The sequence below is a fragment of the Semicossyphus pulcher genome, unplaced genomic scaffold (genome assembly GCF_022749685.1).
Source record: "Semicossyphus pulcher isolate SPU_LCO1_2020_fin unplaced genomic scaffold, fSemPul1.0.p SCAF_18, whole genome shotgun sequence".
NCBI classification, from domain to species: Eukaryota; Metazoa; Chordata; class Actinopteri; order Labriformes; family Labridae; genus Semicossyphus; species Semicossyphus pulcher.
The window spans coordinates 20,822,138-20,843,096 of NW_027211691.1; the positions used below are offsets into that span (position 1 = coordinate 20,822,138).

General features: G+C 42.4%; 1 protein-coding gene across 8 annotated transcripts in view; it reads left to right on the top strand.

Annotated features, from left to right (window-relative positions):
• Window positions 1-20,959, top strand: part of abi1a (abl-interactor 1a) — a 62,817-nt gene that overhangs the window by 3,691 nt on the left and 38,167 nt on the right. For all 8 annotated transcript variants that reach the window (XM_069667283.1, XM_069667284.1, XM_069667285.1 and 5 more), the window contains exon 2: window positions 12,641-12,808. In XM_069667283.1, coding sequence (XP_069523384.1) covers window positions 12,641-12,808 — 168 coding nt within the window. The remainder of the gene's footprint in view (window positions 1-12,640; window positions 12,809-20,959) is intronic.

Genomic DNA, 20,959 nt, shown 5'->3' on the forward strand with positions numbered 1-20,959 from the left:
TCTTTTCCTCTATTTTCACATTTTCTTTATCTTCTTTCTTTAAATAAACCCTTAGAAAAGTTCACGCGTCTGGCTCATTTAAATTCTGTCCTCATATTTTAGCAAACACCTTCGTTAAAGTGCTGACGTTTAAAAAAAAAAAAAAAAAAAAAATCAGGATTTTAAGCTTTTCAGCACACGTTGCTCGCTCTGTGTGAAGCGAGTGTCAGACTAACAGCGCACTTTTCATAAGCCCTCTCTGTCTGCTGGAGATACACACACACACACACACACTCCGAGCTAAAGCGTGCACACATCAACATGCCTCAGCTTGAATCAGCTCGTCCTTTCACCACTCCTCCCTCACATCTCTCTCCCTCTCCCTCTCTCCCTCTCCGTGTTTCTGTCATGGAGGCTTTGCTGTCGTTCGCTGAGGACTGTTTGCAGCTCAGCAGGCTGAAGCAGATGGTGAAGCTGCGTTTAAACAAGGACACATCACTGCCCCACTTTCTCAACTTGATGCTGACTTTTGTTCGTCCCAGGGAGCGTTTCCAGCAGCCTGTGTGTGTGTGTGTGTGTGTGTGTGTGTGTGTGTGTGTGTGTGTGTGTGTGTGTGTGTGTGTGTGTGTGTGTGTGTGTGTGTGTGTGTGTGTGTGTGTGTGTGTGTGTGTGTGTGTGTGTGTGTGTGTGTGTGTGTGTGTGTGTGTGTGTGTGTGTGTAGCGCATATGACACACTGACAGGTCAGAGTTATGTTTCCTGTTTGCCCTGCTGACTCCGAGGACTCGCTCCCTGGAAATGCCTTCTCTTTGTCTCAGGAAGTGGCTGCACAACCAGAGCCAGAAAACACATTAAGACACTTGCTAAAAGATCATTCTGGAAAACGCCGGGTTTTATCTTTTAACAACAAGCCTTGCTGCAACCTTGAGATAAATTTTCCTTGCATGTTTTTTCTTTATGGATATGAGTGAGCAGCAGTGTGTTTAACCTTTGTGACAAGGACACAGTCACTGTATGCAAAGTGGGCCACCTGGCCATGTTGGCAGCACACAGTGACTGAAAGGTTGAGAGCTGCCAGGCCTCTCTCCATGCTGCTTTGTTTGATACTGTACGACCACAATGCAGGCTGCGGTAGTTGAGCTCAGGCTACATTTGTTATGTGTAGCACTGAAAAGATCGGCCGATATCTTTTATCATTTATTAACAGTTTAAATTTGCATTTCTTTGTTGTATGAAAGTTACCTTAAAGTCGAGCTGCAACAATTATTGTCACTATCTATTAATCTGCCTGTTATTTCCCAGATGAATCAATACATTGTTCAGTTTATAAAATGTAAAATTAAAAATGCCCTACCTATGACACCAGGGTTGTCAAGATACCAGAATGTTAAACTTCGATACGATATTTTGTTACCATGGCAACAAAACAAGAACAGTTACGTACAAACTAAATTGTGTAATCTTCTTGTGGCTAACGTTTTTCTGCACACAGTGCTGGTACAGAAAAAGTTACTGAACATTAAACCAGCTCATTTGACATCCTGTTTGCAGTAAAGAAAGGCTTAAAGAGCAGGATTTATAATGTTTAAAATGTTTATTATTAATATTATTTGATAGGCTATTGTTAAGAGCCATATTAAAATATAGCCGTGAGACCAGATGACAGCGCTGTCTCTCTGCTCCGCTCTCTGTCTGTCTGCAAACGCCAAAAGGACTTTACAAAACGTCGGTATTTGCCGAGCTGTGTGTGTGAGCGTGTGAGCTGCAGGTGATGCAGGGCGGAGCAGACAGACGCGCGGTCAGCAGGGTGAAGCGCAACTTCAGCTGCAGACAATCAAAGTCCTGTAGCTTCCTGCAGGATCGTACAGAGGTGTGAGCGAATTAGTGTGTTGTTAAAGAGCGTAACCGCCGTGAAACAATCAGAAATGTGTCTTATTTATTGTTGTCATTAACTGTGCTCATCCTGGCTGTGTCACTCGACCAACTCTTTGTCTCTTTCTTGCTTGCAGCAGATTGTATTGTTTTAAATACATGGTATCAAACATTTTGACAACCTTCAACACTAGTGTGTATATAATAGTGAATCCTACAGGAACAAGCAAACATGTCTTCCTTATAAACATTCAGTTTTTATGACCTTTAGTTTGAGAACGTTCATGATGTTGTATGTGAAATATTCATGTGCAGTGTGTCCAGTTTAAAAGCAATTACACATATAAATAAATGCACAGTTTCAGCAAAACACAATTATAAAAACTATTCACATAATAGTTTTGGAATTACAGTCAGACATTTATAGCAGTTGCACTCGCAGATTCTCATGTCATAGAAGACTTGACTGTTGGCCTTGAGCGAGGTCTGAGCTCTCAGAGTTTAGCATGCAAATATTATCAACAACTCCTTTTTGCTTTGGTATCCCCAGAGTTCCCGCAGAATGCTCTAATAACAGCATACAGTACGAAGGAACGAGGAAAGGGAAGTAGGATGTTGTGTGGCAAATAAGGAGGTCACACGGTCAGATCTGATCCAGTGTTGTAATCTCCGAGCTCGTGACCGCCGAGCCGACGTGATGCCCGCTTGTGCTTTTAGTTCTTCTAAATGAGCAGGCTGGACATGCGGGCTTTTATTTTGTAATCAATGCAGGCGACATCATGTATCAGAGGAGAGAAGTGATGTCCTTGTTGTGTCCTGCTCATATAACCTTGCCGTACCTGTCCAGGAGGATTCATGCGAGTTCCTCTCCTGGTCGAGAGCAGGTGGCACATATTACATTTTCCTAACACAGTTCTGTCTCTCCGGGTTACTCCGAGTCCTCGTTTCCTGTCCTTCTTTCGCCTACTTTCCCTCTCTCTGCGGAGTGGCCTGGTTTTCCTCGCAGCACGGAGGGAGGCCTGGCAGCTCTCAGCCTACCAGCTCGGCCCATTCATCCCTTTGACCACCTGCCGCTCCTCCCCCTCAGCTGACTCGGAGTTGGTTTGGTCCAGACTGTTGGAGTGAGCCGTTACAGTCTGGTTAGAAAGTATGTAGGAGTTTCAGAGAGTTTAGAGTGTACTGACTCATTGTCTGCTAGTATTTGGATTTAGCTGCTATTTTTATGCATTGTTTAGTATGAATAATCCGCCTCTTGTGTCGGTCTGACCCTGCAGACAGGAGTGTTTAAAGTTTGTGTTTACTCCTTGATCAGGTAATTGCGTTTCAGGTATATTAAAGTGACTCTCTGCCTGGGCGAACCAATTAACGAGTCGCTCAGGAAAGGTTAATGAGTTTCCTCCGTGTGCACGCTTCCCCTTTGTGACTCTTCCCTGACGTACTGAAGGAATTTTTAATTGTGCGTTGGCAGTTCTTCAAGGTCAGGTGGACCTTATGGCCTCTCTGTCAGCCTCCATCTGCCCCGTGGAGGAAGAGGAATTATGAATTCACCTACCGTACTGCTCAGTGTTTTTTTACCACCGAAGGAAGGGTTGGATTTTTGTTAACTCTTTCCACTACCTCTTCCGTCTCCTCAGGTGGCTCTGGTGGTTCTATGTTTCTCACAGTTCCATATTCAAATCTGTTCAATCCCTCATAAGATCAATAGTTTGTTGATGAGATTGTGGACAGTGTATCCAGGGAAAGATCAATAGGTGCATTCTAAACCATTAAATCCATTGATCTCTATTAATTACTCATTCTGCTTAAAACACAGTTTACCAGCATCAGTGCCAGAATCAGTTAAGTTAAAAGACATGTTATGTTAGATGATGTTGTTCTTGTATTTTAGCACATCTTCAGTCTTGGTCAGGAGGAACCAGCTGATGCTGAATGTTGGATGTAGTGATATCAGTATTTAAGATAAAGATCCCTCTAATATACTTAGTCACCTAGATATAGCCTAAAAAGACATCTGTGACAGGCTAACATCTGCCTATGTATCCGCCAAGGAGGTGGTGTTTCCAGTGTAAGTTTGTTAGCAGGACTATACGTAAAAACTACCCTACCGATTTTCGTGAAAAAAGGGTTTAGCGTGGAACAGGAAGGAACCCATTGCATGTTGAAGTGGATCGGGATTGGACTAATTAGAATTTGGCAGAGATGGGGGGCCGGTTAAATTGCGCGTCCCATGTACAGAGGCTACAGTCTTCGATGCAGCGGCCCTGGGTTTGACTCCCTTTGCTGCGTGTCATCCCCACTCTCTCTTCCCTTGTTTCTGACGCCATTCACTGTCCTCTCTCTCAATAAAGGCGCCAAACAGGCCAAACTCTCTAGAGGGCCCTTGTAGTTGTTCTATGTAACAATTTCTAGCCACCTACTGCATTGTAGCAATTTGGGAAATCTGTTGATTGAGGTTTGTGCCATCTTACAGGCACAAACCTCAATCAACAGATATTCAAACACTTGTCTTTGAGTGTAACATAAAGCAATCAGAGTGTACCCACCTTGAAATACCCAAACTACATTTGGGCTGTTGCTTTTTTTTGGCTTTTTGCCTTTATTAGATAGGATAGCTGAAGATAGACACGGAATACGGGGAGGAGACAGTGGGGATGACATGCACCAAACGATGATGACTGTAGCCTCAGTACATGGGGCTCCTGCTCTACCTACTAAGCTAAACCAGCGCCCCTGGGCAGTTGCTTTTTCTTCAAAGTTCAGGGCGCTATTTGAGCGCGGTAAAACATTTAATTTTTGTTTGTAATGTCATATGTTGGAATCCAAACTTCAAACAGGGGGCTAAAGTCTGAAGTCTACTAGTTAGCTTGACACTCAATGGAGGAAGCGGACACACGCTGAATGATTCAATATATTGTGTTTGATGTAATTCAGGCAAGTTAGGTGTTACCTCTTCTTCTTCTTCTTCTTCTTCTTCTTCTTCTTCTTCTTCTGATGGAGGTAGAGAGTAAAATGTTAACGTTACATAATGGAAACAAAAAAGGGAATAAGACTCAGGCTGAAAAATACTGGATTAGTTTCATGTGGTCATGTCGCCTCAAATTTACTGCACATCCTCAAATAGCAGTTGTAGGAAATGACAGGTTCTTTTTTCATCAGTCTTAATTTAAACCACTCCGTCTCAGCTAGCAGAGTCAATACTGGGTTGTACCGTCCACCTGCTCTGTCATATATCATTTTCTAATGGAAATAACACTCAAACGTGTCTTTCTTGTAGTCTCACATTCACTGACTCCATCTTCTCTCTGAATCCGCTGCTGGATGTCAGACCGCCACATCGTTACAACAACCCACAGAGCGATGGCTCTCAGCCGTCTCACTTATCTCACCCTGTCCACTCTGCAGTGATCAGCGGTCGATACATCACACGCAGCACAGTGCCATGTGAGCTCTACGACCTTCCAGATTTATTTACACTCTTTGCGCACTGCTTTCCCTAGAGACACAGAGGGGACGATCAGCTCCAGCGTCAGAAGAGTTGGGATTGTATCAAGATTGTGTCTGTTTCCTAGAACAAAAAATAAATCCTCTGCAGTGTTTGTTTTGTTTTCGCCCGTGCGTCCCCGTCGCTCCCTGAGCTCTCAGACAACACTTGAAAGTTTGAAGATGTTTGACATGTTGCAGGATTCCAAACATTCCTGAAGGGTTTTTTTTGTTCCTCTAGCATTTCCCCTCCGGACAAGTGGGAGCAGATAAATGCGGTTGTCAGCTGTGCAAATCCAGGATCAGATTGCACAGTGGAAACACTGTTTTGTTGTCAAATGTACCAACATGTTTGAACACTCAGTGCAATACAAACACGTGTAGATAGATGATGAATATTTATTTTAAACCCTGTGTAAAGACGGTGGATGTTTGTCATGTTCCAAACATTCGGTGCCATCTACTCAGGAGTTTTGATTTAGGTACTCACTTCTCCTGATCTTCTCTTAGTCAGAAAGGGATATTCATTTTGTCCATTTCCTGCCCAGGCTTCTGGGTGGAGGGTGAACAATTTCTCATCCTCAGAGAGGAAGTCTGGACTTTTTCCTTCCCACTGTCTCCGCTTAGCCAGCGGGCCCCTGAACATACACTGTACAAAATGTGGACGCAGCCACGATGAAGTCACCAGCTGGTTTGTGAGCTGCAGTTTGTCATTATGGCCGTCACCATGTTGGTTTTTTGGTACCAGAAGTTCCAATATTTGGACGAGATGGTGAAGCTGGAAAGGAGGGAGGGGCTGTAAGTTTTCAAAGCTATACAGTCTGTACCCGTGGCTAACTCGTTAGCTGGCTAAGTAGATAGATAATGACTGTTTCCCACAGGATGACATTGTTTTTGTGGTGCTACCTGATTTATTAGACTAAAGGAGATGAGGAAGTGTTCTGCTTCCCTCTGACAAATCTTGGACAAAAAGGTGAGAATTCCAGCGGCAGGAGACCAACACAAACCGGGTAACCAATAGGACTTTTCATCACTAATAGCCCACCTCTTTATGTGGAGAAAATCCAACAACAATCCTGACATGGCCCGGTACAAAAACATGTAAATAACATGAAATGGTACTTTATTTTTACCCACTCCACCTGGAGCACAGACTTCTCGGACGGTCTGTTGGTACAAGTTAGTTCAACTCAAACCATTTGACGAAACCTAACTCTTTTATTTATTGTTAAGGTAACTTATTATTTTCCCTTTGGGGATCAGTAAAGTTAAGTAAACAGTACCCATTCCATTCAGTGTACTGAACTTAAAGTGAGTGAGTATATTGAACTTATCAATTAAGTAAGATGAACTTAGTTAAGTAGTTTATCTTTAAAACTCACCTGGACAAATAAGACGCACATCATTACATTGCATTTAATTGATGCTAATATTTTATATTAATATTTTTCTGTAAAATGCAAATATGACACCTCATTACATCAGAGCAATCTATAACAAAAATCTGTTTAAATATTTAATTACTTAAAATACCTTTTCTTTATTATTATTAAAATGCTGCATTAACTAATTTAAATTTAAAAAGAAAACGCTTGCTCTACATATTAAACAAAACAAGATGAGTAAATACCACAATAATCATTTTTGAGTTAATGCTAATCCATTGGGACCTGTAACATTAAATTTCTTTAAGAGTTGAGTTTTATTAAGATAGACTGTTTTACAGTGGACCAAAACACTTTCTGTACCGTGCTTTAAACAGGTTTATTCCTGTTGATCATTTCAATATGGGGCTCTATGGAGGTTGACTCACTGTCGGAGCCAGCCTCAAGTGGTCATTCAAGGAACTGCACTTTTTGGCTCTTCTGTGTTGAATTGAACTCTCATAATTCAGAGTTGCCACTTGCACCTGGCACTGAACCAACCCCTCACCCTGTGTAAACACATTTTACTTTATCAGCCGTTATCTTGCTAGACTGGATGGGTGACGGATGAAATGAAAGTATTTCAACCCGTTGGGAGCTTCAGAAACTTCCCAGGAGATGCATCCATTCTCATGGCTGCCACTCCCTTCTTCCTCCCTCCTACATATACATGCTTACATTCAGCATTTACAGTCTTAGAGAATTTTTAGCTTTTATATGACGATCTTTCCTCCAGCCTTTTATTTTTGCTATATTCAAGTGGTTGTTTGATTATTTAGCTTGCTGCAGCTCCCAGCTATAATTTCATTGTGCTTACACGGGCTCTGCATTCCTCTGTACTCCCTTTTTAAGCCCAGCTGAGGTGCTGACAGCCTGTCTACTACTGCCGGGATCCTCTGCAGTCTCTTTCAGGCATTACTCAGCTCAGAAATATGAGATAAAGTGCCCCAGGAGCGCTAAAGCTCTCTGGGAGCTCACCTCATTCTCTGCTTCTCCTGCTGGTGTTTTGTACACTCAGCTCCCCACTGCTGTTATTTACCTTTTATACCGAGCGGGCACTCACTTCGCTCCTTTCCTTGCCACTGTCCTGCTTTTTTGTCCCTGCTGTTTTCTTTGCTGATGTCATAGGGAGGAATGATTCTTGGGTAATTTAACAACAAATCTGGTTAGTTTGAGGATTTGCGAACGGGCAGCCTCTGATGCGTGAAAAAGTGAAAGGATGAGGGGGCTTTAGCGAGAGCAGACGGTGCTGAGTGAGCTGCTGCCAGTGGCGATGCAATCAAGTGTCACATCTGTCCTCCCAACGCCCACCACTGACCTCACATCACAGCTACAGCAGCTTATGCCATCAAGAAGTATAAAGAAAAATGGCTAAAGGTATTCAGCATTTTACATTGACTTGTTTACTCTCAATCACTTTATTTTTGTTTAAGAAACAAACAATCTGGTTAACTGATCGTGAAGCTGAGCTCTGGATTGAAAGAATTAAAGTTGTATGATAACAAGCTGAAGATTTAACCTCATGTTAACCAGGGAGGGAAAGAATAGCCTCTGTCACTGTGTCACAGAATAAAACTGAAACTGCAGCAGAGGGGACGACTGTTAATAGTCTTAAGTACACTAATTATAAGGCCTACCTTTACAGCTTCAGATGTGATACTGATATAGACAACTTGCTCTGTTTGATCTTGTAGCTGTTTGAAACAAGACGTTTGTTCTTGTAGTCATTGTTTCTTCAGGTCATATCAGTGTGAAGTCACTGAACAATTTATGTAGCATGTATGATGAACTCAACAAGTATGAAAGAGCATTTGACACATTTTCAAACGTTATCAATTGCAGCCATTGAAAAACAAGGCTCAGTCAACATCACATGTTGTTTGGTTGGAAGTATGGGCTTCATGCAGGACGTACAATTTTATCTCTTTACAGTTAAAGGGCCAGTTCGCTCATTTTCAACCTCAGTCCTATCATGATATTATGGGGAGCTAATGCCATTATGGTGGGGAGGGACGCAATGCATGCTGGGTGTTGTAGGAATGTAGAATAGGTGAAACCACAAGCTGTTTGTACAACTTTCTCCACAGCTATGGTGCCAATTTAAAATATTATTGCTTCTATGGATTACACCAGCTTTGACTGACAGTCCAGGTTACTCCTTTAAGTATTTGTGCACGGAAGTATTAATGTTTGTCTGTAACCTCGCAGCTAGAAGTTCATTGTGCAGTTTGTTATTATCACACCTGCAATTTGAAAGTAAACATGCTGCTAGTATTCACTGTGGTTTGCAATGCTTCACCATCAATGGTGCTAATTTTATAATCACTGCAGCTGCAAGTTGTTGACGCAACCAAGTTAAAGGGGTATACCAACAGTTTACTGTGCTCCTTTGGTTAGTTCCGGGGCTTCTAAGAAATAGATAAAAAAAAACCTGAATAGTTTAAAATGAAGTAGCAGATGCCAAATTACTCAGACATAGTCCCTAGTATGAGTCATGCATCAAAATCCTTGCATACTACATTTCCCAGAATGCAACAACTTGAGGAAAACCTCCACGCATGATGATTAATACCCACATCTTTGAAATTGCATTGCATTGCAAATGAAAATTTGAGATTAACCTATAATATAATAATAAATTAGAATATGAATATATATCCAGCTTTGCTCACTTCATCTTGTGTCATCTAGTGTGCATAAACTACACATTATTATCGTTTTAAAACACAAAAACGTGGGGGAAAAAAGAAAATAATAGCTAATCTTATCGGTATCGGCCATCAGGGGCAACTGATTATCGGTTATCGCCTCAAAAACATTCATATCGTGCATCCCTAATAATAATAATAATAACCTTTAAAAACACATGTTTACAAAGTGCTTTGACATATAAAACAAAAGCAGGAACTCAGAAAGTTAACAGAATAATCAGTCAATAGTCAGGCCAAACAGAAGTAGTCTAACAAACTCAACACAAAAGGTCAACAAGAATAAATGCAAATAAAAGTGATAAAACAGGCAGATCTTGAGAAGGCAATTAAAGCAAAGCAATACAAAGAGATAAATGAAAGAATAAAAACAATAAAAGATGATAGAAGAGATTATGAGAAGACGAGGAAGTCATTAGTAAACATAACTTTGTAAAATAGGTGGGAAGGTCGTTTTTATTAGGTGCTTTCTTTATATTATAGTACATTTTTGCAGTTTATTTATATGCAGTGTCTGCACAAAATATTTTCTTAGATTAAGCAGCAGAAATTGAATTCTAACGCTGAGAAATTCTCACACACGCAATCTCTGACTTAAAGTGTTATATGTAGGCCAGCAGTTCTGGACAGGCAAGCATATTCTGCTCAGTAATCTGTTTAAAATCTCGTCCCTATACAGCAAGATCTGCATCCTCTTGCAATTTAGAAATTGCCGACATGGATAAAAGTGTTTGTTTGTTTGTTATTCCTTGTTTGTGTATTTTCCCGCAGCTGCTCCTTCATCCACTACATTGCATATTGCAGTGTCAGTAGTCGGTGTCTGTGTGTGCACATGAATGACTTATGTGCTTTCAACAGATGGCCTTTTGCTCTGAGCCCTCTGGAGGAATCTCTCCTCCTTCCTGAGGCTGTTATCTCACCACACATCTGCTGCTCTGATTCTCCCTAAAAGAAACCCCGACTAACGCTGTCACCTCCTCACCCGCGCGGAGGCTCGGCAGCACGGCAGCTCTCCAGGTCAGGAGCTTGTAGCCGTACGGATTGCTGCTGGATTAGTTACGCGCAGTTACATGGGGAATCAGTAATGTTACACGCGGTGACATGATTGTTTTCTCTTGGTCCGTCCTCTTCCCTTTTTTCTGTTTTCCCCCGAACCACTGCTACCAATAATCACCTCCTCCCCTGTTTTTAAAGCCCTGTGTCGTCCCTCCGGGCCGTGCTCTTTGGACTTTATGAGTGAGCAGTGTTGGGAAGAGCCCACAGAGATCAAACATGACTGCTCAGTTTGGGGCTCGGCTCTTTGCCTCAGCCTGTTTGATGTGTGACATGTCATTACTACAGTTTGTCTGGTTTAGCCACTTTTTTATAACGTTTGTAACTGACAGCGTGTCGTTATTTCAAAGTCGTAGGGTGGAAGCATATTTGTTACTCACAGTGTGTTGGCCTTAAAACATGTCCTACATTTTACTTATGTTGAGTTAGCTCCTAGTTGCTTGTTGTGTGTGTGTGTGTGTGTGTGTGTGTGTGTGTGTGTGTGTGTTCCCATTTAAGTCTATTGAAAAGCCTTAGCATTATTTTGTAGCCCTACATTAAAAGGTGAAGCTTGTGTTTGGCCTTGTTAGCTTAAAAACTAGCCGGCAAGCTTGCTTAATTAAACCAACCACTAGATGTTTTTTTACGCTAAAGCTAATTAGCTATATTGCCTGTGGGTAGCCCTTGTAAAAGCTCAAATTTATCAATAGAAGCTCCTTGTAGTTGCTTTAGAAAGTAACTTGCTGTGTAGTTAGCTGCCTAGTAAAACCAAACTTAACTTCTTGTTTTGGCAGCTAACTAGCCAGCAAGCTAACTAGTTGAAGAAACTACTTGGTGCCTTTGATGTTAATGTTAGCTTCTGCTAAACACATCAGAGAAGTACTCCACCAAAGCTCATGTTTTGAGTATCAAACTGTTTTTATCAGGCTTAAAAATGTGCCCTCTTTAAAGTTTGTAGCTACGTTAGCTTGCGTCATAGCTAGCACATTAGCTGCACTTTTAACAACCAGGACAGCAGATTCTAGCAGTGACCTAGCTTCAGAACATTTTTATAAACTTGTCCAGCCATGTCTGTACTATAATCTACATCCTCTCTGTCTGTTTATGTGCTCAATATGTTCTAAACGCACGTATTCTTGCTGAAATATTGCTAAATAGATACATAGCTTCTGTTTTGTCGCTAGTGTAAAGAGCTGTTAGTGTTTACTATTTGTGACCAAGCAAATACAGTTAAATGCTACAATAAGCAGAAATGTTAAAGCATATTTGTGGATGTTTTCATTAATATGCCAAGTTTGTTCAGTAATAAACCGTCACATCTGGTTTTCAGAGCCAGTGTTAATTTTGTTAACGAAAAATATGACGCAAAATATTTTTGTAAATGACCTTTTTTTTCCCATGAAGAAGACGAGACGTTGACGAGCTAAAAATAGATCTTTGATAATAAAACAAATGTTTTGTTTTCATTGACGAGACGGAACTAAAATGTGCTCAGAGAAAAAGGGCGTTTTATGCGTCATTTGGCGCTTCTTCCACACAAAATGGAGCGATCACCGGCTGTCTGACTGTTTTTAAATAAGAATCGATGAGGAATATATAAAAAGTTTGAACAGTAAATACCAACACTGCTGCTGTACATAAGGCAAGAGAGAATGTGTAGCATGTGCTACTGTAACTGCACAACCTCGTTCTGTGGCTTTACATGTGTAACGTTCCAGAAGTTAACATATACACCTATAACCTCAGCTGAGGATATATTACCTGTGCAGAACGTTGTCAGGAAACAATTCATGTAAGGACGGATGAAAGGACTTTACAGCAGATTGAACCTGTAAGGGTAATAATGACTAATAAGCGTCTTAAGATTAAGACTAAATCTAAAATAGCTGCTAAAAATTAACACTGCTTAGAGCTTCCAATATGGCTGCCACAGGATATATTACATCATCTCAAATCCCTCCTGAGAGAGTGTGGTATCCTGGGAATGAGAGTTAGGGGGGGAAGGTTGTTTTGGCTACTCTATTGGCCCGTATCCACCACAAACCTGACCTGGATACTCTAAATGTTATGCAATATTAACACTAACTGGGTTCCTCTTCCATCTTTTTTTTTCCTCTTACTCTCTGTAATCCCTTTTTCATGCGCAGGCCCAGGACAAGAGGAAAGCTCTGGAGGAGACCAAAGCCTACACCACCCAGTCCCTGGCCAGCGTGGCCTACCAGATCAATGCCTTAGCCAACAATGTACTCCAGCTGCTGGACATCCAGGCCTCGCAGCTGCGGCGCATGGAGTCCTCCATCAACCACATCTCCCAGGTCAGAAACGCACACACACACCCACAGCTGTGAAGAATGATTCCCCACATTTCCCACTTCTCTTCTTACTTTCACACTGACTTGGTTATTTTCGAACACAGTACGAGGCTTTCTGTGGAAACCATGGTTCCCTCTTTTTGCTTTCGGTCTTATTGGAGTGTCTGACTGGCTGTGTGTTCAGCTTAATGACTGGTGCTCTGTTTGTCCTTCTTTGTGCCCTTGTCGTTTTTTAGAGGTTCACAAACACAGGAAAGTATTTACCACAATCAGTCTCTCTCTTAATGCCTGCAATCACGACGATACCTACTTGTGCGTTTGTCTTGAAGCCGTTAGTAATATCTTAAATTTTGTCACGTATATACCGTGCAAGTACAAACAAGGTTGACTTTTCGAAGACATTTTACTTTGATTTTAGTGTCAACGTCAGCGTCAAAGTCAGAGATTTTGCCGTACACTCCATCCCTCCAGTATCTGGTTACATCAGGCACTTAAGGGTGAAGTATCAAGACAAAAAGCAGGGCTGTTTAATGCCAATATTCAATTTAATGTCATATATTTTGATTGTCATATATTTAGTGAACCAAAAACGGATATTACCGCCAACTCTTTGTATCCTTAAAGTGATAATCTCGAAGATTTTCATGTTAAAAAATGCCTGTAAGTCTCTATCGCTGAATGAGGTAACACAATGCTGATTGAGCCTATGGCCCGCTGATGAAAGCCTTTGCATTTGCAGTATTACAGACTGGGTGTCTGTGGCGACTTTTACAGAAAAAATCACAACACCCAGCAGTGGTTGGTCTGCCAGAGAGGGAAGGCGAATCTAGGCGGCTGCTTTTCCGGCCTCTGCAAGTGTTGCGAGTAAACAGTAATCTACTATGTCTGAACAAACAAAGAAAAGATGGATGACTACAGATACAACTTCAAAAATAAGTGAAAATCCAAAGAAAAAAAAACAAATTCGACGCTCAGATGAAGGCAAACAGTCTGAAAAGGAAAGCGACCGTCAGCGAGGAAAATCAAGAGTTACAACCGGAGCCAACCGTGCACGCAATTACCGTTTATCGCCATAGGTGCCGCTAAAGAGAACGAAACTGAGATCTTCAAGATTACCACTTTAACATTTATTTTTAAAGAAACTGCAGTATATTCTAGTTGTTACTGTTTTATTTATCTGCTTGGCCGCCAACTGTTGCTGTATAGACTCCATCAAAGCTTTTTTCCCTTTTTATACCATGAGGCTTCTGCCATGTGCAGGTAAATCCAGCCGCTCATCCAATGAAGGCATTAAGAGCTCAGACGAATCAAACAAGCCATGTGGAACCCCATTGAGAAGAGGTAGGAGGCATTCACCAAACCGGGAAGAATGGAAATGAGACGTTGGTCGTTTCTAGTTGAAAACAGGAGGGATCAATGTGGAGAGGAAGAAGTAGTTCCTTCTCTTTCCCAGCTCTGCTATCTGTGTTTGTCCTCAGACGGAGATGCGCTCAGAGTGCCAGAAATTCTTCCAGGATGCACTGAAGGTCAGATTCTCAGTCTAATGGAGGAAAGGAGGACTTGTGAGACTCCAGGGCTTGAAAGAGAGAGAGACTGACAGACAGAGAGAGAGAGAGAGAGACAGGTCCGGCAAATCAGAGGGGAGTCAGACGGAAATGGAGGACGGATGGTGACAGGCGAAGAAAGGCAAAAGAGACTTAAAACGGCGTATTTACACTCCTTCAGGTTTTGAGTCAATATCCTGACAAACAGCGTTCAGCCAACACCAAGGTCACACTGACGCCGCTGCCTGCCTCGGTCGCCATGACAACCATGTGGGCCATGTTGGGAAAGCATACGAAAGACAGTCAGATATATTACTTTAGATCTAAACTCCAGGTGCAGCATACTTTTGCAAGTTCTCATAACTGCCTCTTGTGCACGGGGGGATTCCTTCCTTCCTTCCTTCCTGTGCTATATTCATGCTAACGCTTGTGTACTTTGTGTTGATGATACACAAGATTGTGTCATGCGAGGTCAGCTAATGCTAAGTAAAGAAATGTCTCCCCCCTCCCCCTTCTTTTTTAGTTTCTAATTCTTGTCGCAAGAAACGCAGAAGTGGAGCAAACATTCAAACTAATTCGCTTCCAGCTGATAATCAAGAATCACTCTTTCATCTTTCCCTACTTGTCCCTGAGAAATATGAATGATTTAGCAGCTTTGCCTTGATAACTGGAAAGCTAGAAATCCCAGAATGTCTAATGTTCCTCGCACGGAAACCGTCTTCATCTCCTTCTTGTTGTTTTTTTAATGGATTAGAAAGAGGAGAGGTCTCGGTGTAACGAAGCGTGTCTCTGTTTTAATAACAAAGAGGGCGCGCTGTGAGCTCTGCAGGCTGTGGGTGTGTTTCATCGCTCTCCACCGTCCCGTTCAGAGGTGGATCATTATCGCGGTGCTCTCGCTCCTCGTGGAAATGACATGAGCCCCTGAGGTCGGTGGTGCAGTCTGATGGATGTGTAATGGAGAGGAAAGCCTGTATGTTGTTATAACAGTGGAAAGAAGTTTTCGCAGGTGGTTACCACTAAAACGAGAGGCTCATTTATCCTCAATAAAAAACACACTTCAGAGTTCACAGGCTGTATGAAATCAACTGTTAACCTGCCTGAAGCCATCAGTGCTTGAAGCTAGTGGCTCTGTCTTAATAACTTGTCAGTTAGCGTGCGGTGAGACGCTGCCTGGCGTCAGAGAAGTTTCCTCTGGTCTGCCTACAGTTACAGGAAGCTCGCTCTGGTCTCTGGTCAGGGTGTGTCTGCTTAGTGGTGGCATCTCTGACTGGAACCGATGCATCCTTTTTGAGTGAGATTCCAAGGAGGGCTGCACGATTACAGGGAATACAGGAAAGTATACCAGATGAACGCAGTGTGCTTTCATGTCCGTATATACATTTAAAAATCAGACATTTTACTATTTGTGAGTTTTAAGTCTATTTTCTTCTATCATAACAAAATCCCCCCCTTCCTGCTTTCATCACCCCCATGAAAAAGTAGAGAGAGTTCAGGTGGAGCGACACGTTTCTTAAAATACATACAAATAGACACACAACCTCACGCCGCGTGTGTGTGCTGCAGGTGAAACGGTCTGCCCCGTAAACGGTCCCTTTATGTGGCCACAGCGTTAAGTAGCCACCAGGTCATGGTGCGGCTGATGACAGGAATACACACATTTATAAGCCACCTCGCGCAACGGAGCGTCTGCCTCGATCGTCCGACCGACACGACCTGTGACGGCGGCAGCGTTGCGTGCTTGTTTACAGTTCACAGGCAGGTGACACTCAGACTCTGCTGCACAGCGTTCAGTTCTCCGTGTGCTTTGATGATGAGCTGCACTGATGTGATATCAGATCGACTCGCAGTTGCGATTGTTAAACAGTATATTGTGCAGACCTAATCCCAAGCATATTGTGCTGTTATTTGCAATAACACAGCTCATCTTATCTAATATATTGCATGTGCTCATTGGATTAGCGTGCACAAATGTTTGTGTTGACAGGTAATTGTTTGTGTCACCTCCCCTGCTGTGGTTTCCATTCACAAACCAGGCTCTCTCTGCTGCGCCGAGGCGGAAGGGCTGATGGGAGAACAGAGCAGCTCGCGGGGCTTCCACCTTGTGCTGCGTGTGAAGTGGCTGCTAAGAGGCTGCGAACAGGGAGCGCTTTGTCTGTCCGGGCGGAAGAAAGTGCCTCACATTGGGAACCTCTGTGTGACACCCCGAATAGAGAGGGAGATTAGTGTTTGTGTGTCTGCGAGGGAGGAAAATAAACCATAATCAGGACATACACACACAGATCTGAAGTTACTTTTACCTCAGCGTTAGTAAAATACACGTTACAGGGATCACTTATTGATGCACCTGCAGGGTGTAATTGTAGATTCGTTTAAGTTTTTTTGCGGTATATTGTGCTGTTATAAACTGCTACATCCTTCATGCGCACATCTTTATAAGTACTTACACACAACCCAAAGATAGAATCATTGCTGATAATTCAAGCGTGAAAAACATTCACACTCGCTAACACCCACACACACGCTGAGCTATAAATAAAGAGCTTTTTGATGTGTTGTTTGCATGTTGTCTAAACATTTCATTAGTGCCGCCGCTCTGAGAAAATCCCCTCATCTCTTTCTTTTTGTCGAAGTTGTTCTTTTGGACATTATTAGTGAGAACAAATGTCCAGTTTTTCCACATCTGTCTCTGACAGCGTGTCGGTCGGGGAGGAAGCGATGAGTCAGGCTCGGGCAACAATTGTGGGAAACTCTGGTCAGCAAAACCTTAAGTGGGAGATTTTGCAAGACAATCAGCATCATTTAAATACCAGAAAAAATGATCTTTTTTTAACTTCTGGAAACATTTTGTTTTTGAACAAAGCTGTATTTAATGTATGAAATTGTGAATTAGACTTTGACAACTTTGTGTTTGTAAACAAAGTGGAAACTTAAAGTCTAAAGGGGCAGTTTAAAATAGGACTCTGCAGAAATCTGGAGATACGATACATCTCTAAAAGTTAAACAACATAGAAAATCACGACACAGCGGTTACTATTTCATATATTGCCATGTATTACAATACGGTTACATATACTAAAGTTATAGAAAGTGTCACAGTATAAAGAACATACCAAACTAGGGAGTCTGCCTATTGCATCTGTGAAGGGGTCAGTCGTTGGGGGAAAAAATGCTAAGCGTTGCAACTTAAGCTAGTTTTAAATTTAAAGCAGCCTATGCATTGTAATCAACTTAGGTCTTCATCAAAGCCCTGGCTATTTTGCCATGTGAAATAAATACATAAATCCTACAGTGTGCAGCATGTCTTGAATTGTTTTTGAAGGACAATTTAACCTTTTTGATGAACAATTTTTTTCACCCATGCAAGAGATCCCGAAGTAGCCTCACAGCTAGAAGGTTCCTAGTTCGAATCCCGGTTCGGACAAAGTGGGCCTTTCTGTGTGGAGTTCTCCCCGTGCATGCGTGGGTTCTCTCCGAGTACTCCGGCTTCCTCCCACAGTCCAAAGACATGCTCGCTAGCTTCATTGGCGACTCAAAAATTGCCCCGAGGTGTGAGTTTTGAATGGTGTCAGCCCTGTGATTGACTGGCGATCCGTCCTGGTTTGCCCCGCCTCTCACCCAATGACAGATGAGATGGTTAAAAAACATATTTAAATAAATATTTTCTTACATCCCTGGTTGACGATGTGGTGATAAAACAGCTGATGGAATGTGACCACAGAAAATCGTACATTTATACCTCACTTCTTTGCGACTGCAGCTGTGTTTGTAATGATGTAAATGGCTTCCACTTACATTTGGAGCTGGCTAGTGCGCCGACTGAACCCAGTGACCACAGTGATGAAGCAGCATTAAAACAGTCTGGATGCAGAGAGCAGCTGACACACACACACACACACACACAGTACTGTAGTGTACACACCCAGTTTGTTCCCACAGCTGTGAGGCTCACTGAGATGCTGTATTATTCTTCTTATCTAATCACTCGAGGCATCCCTCCGTTTGTCTTAATGATCCGCGCTTATTTTTCATTCCAGTCCTCATTCCTCGGATGTGCAGCATACTGTTACACTCTGCTGCTTTACTTGTGTATGCGTGTGTGTCGAGATAAGAACGCACACATGCAAAGACTGAAGGGTTGTGTCTGTGAGCTGCAGCGCTGGCTTTCTGACCTCCCGTCGAGGAAGAATGGCACTGATCCAAACAGGAAATGAAGCCGTATATGTCTCCCCTTGTGTGTGTGTGTGTGTGTGTGTGTGTGCCTCTTGTGTTTCCTGCTGATCCGACTTGCTTGCCTGTGTGTTTTGCTCTCCCTCCTGGTGGTCTCTCCCACTTGCCCGGCTCGATCCAAGCAGCGCCGTGTTGCTGTATTCCCTTTTCCCCCTCACTGTTGGATATTTACACTCGACATGCCTCTTTCTGTTTTCACTGGATTATAGCAACGTGTGTGTGTGTGTGGCAGAGTGTCTGTGTGGTCCATCGCCTCTCTGCAGGGATTATTTAAAGGTTAAAGACAGGGCTCTGATATTGTAAAGTGTCAAGTTGGAATTCAAAGAGTGTCGATGGATTTATTGGAAATCCAGTATTCTCCGACTTGCACTCAAAGTAGAGGTTTTATGACGTGTAAAAAACTAATTAAAAAGTCAATACCAAGCTGTGAGGACACAATATTACATTTCAGTTGTCTTGTTTTATCCAAACATATTTATATTCTATAAAACATCTAAAACATTTATGAAATTGCAAGATTTGTGAGGCTGAAACCAGAGAGCGTTTGCCATTTCTGCATGATTAAACAGCTGTGGTGATTATCTAAACGTTCATCAGTGCTGCATAATTCATCCAAATAGTATAAAAATCAGTGGAATATGGAGATCGCAGAAGCTGCATCCCGATTATAAAGTTACAATGTGTGATGAAACAGAGTGATGCGGTCCTGGTCGGCAAATTCACGGTTTTAAGATGTAAGAAAAGAGCGTCTTTAGTTCGTTACACAGCAAAATGTCACATTGTCAAGATTTTGTTCATTTTTTAGGTGAAAAGAAAAATTGTGAGGCAAAATTCCCCCAAATTTTAAATCATATTGAAATTATAATATCTGACAAATTATTATAATTATTTTTTACCGCATATTTTGCAGCCCTAACTGAAAATAAATACCCATGAGAAATATCTGACTGTACTTGAAATACTTCTGTGTCATATGTAGTGTTCAGACATCAGTTGGTTCACGATTTTAATCTAGATTAATTATAATTGTTTAACAAAAATGTGTAATATTCATCGGTCAAAGCCTCTCCAGAGTCAGGGCCCGATCAGACAGAGCGCGTTTTAGCAGCTGGGGTCGGCTTCCCCCCCCCCCCCCCCCTGTTGTTAAGGCAACCACGGAATCATTAGCTGTCATTAACCTAACCGTTACATTGTAAACTGACAGAAGGCTCGCCTCTCCTTTCATCCGATTGGACAATGAGAAAAAACGCCCATGACGTCGGGCGCTTTTCTGCTTTGAGTTGAAGTTTTTTCAGCTCGAGGCGCTCGGAGCGTTTCCTCAAAAACGCGAGGCGCACAGAGCGGAAAAAAGCGAGGCGCTCTGCAAAACAAAAGCAGCGCGCAAAAAGCCTCTCATTGAAAACAATGACAAAAAAGCCGCACCCAGCTGCTAAAACGCATCCTGTCTGATCGAGCCCTAAGGCTTCACTGCGTCCTCTATCAGGTAATATCACAGACCGAAGCCCCCGACTACTTATCCAGAGATAATAAGGAATTTAAAGATGACAGCTTCAGCTCTGAGAACTTGCAGTGAGGATAAAAAAGTGATTATCCAAAAAATATGATATTGAGTCTATTTTGTATTTTTCTCCTTTGGCTGTTTTTTGGAGCTGAAACATCTTGTGATACTGGTGTTACCTTTAAGGCACCGTCCTCCTCTCTGTGCAGCTGATGGGAGTCAGTAGGAGGCAGATTGAAAATGGTAAATATTGTAATGAGAAACGGTTTTAATCTCCTGCTGGATAATTAGCTTTGTAGACCTGAACACTCCAAGAATCATTTACTTAAAGAAATATGTTGTCACTCCAGTTGGTCACCAACAGTATCAGTATTATGGTCCTGTTATTGGTACAGAGCGGCCACAATCTCACACTCTACCCTTTACAGCTGCAACCAAACAGTATTTTTTTATTGAACCATAAATTGTTCTGTCTTTAAATGTCTTTAAATCAAAGCTGAATAGCCAACTTTCTATTATTAACAGACCGACTGAAAGTTTTGGAGTCTTCCTCTTTTTTTTTTTGCTGTTGCCTTTATGGACCGGACAGTGGATAGAGGAAGAGAGAGTTTGGATGATATGCAGCACAGGGCCGAGGGTCTGAGTTGAACTCATGGTGGCTGCGTCGAGGCCTCGTGCGCCAGATGCCGTGACCGCCGAGTGCCTGCCTCTTAATCCATCTGTCGATCTCTGTTTGATCAATCACTGAATCAATTCAGGACTGATACCCTTTAGGACCGCCTGGAAGCTGTGTGTCTCCGCACGAGTCACAGCGCCTTGAGTGTGAAGTTTTGTGGCGTGCGCCCATTAGTGTGTCCAACATTCACCGAGGTTAAATGTGACTAA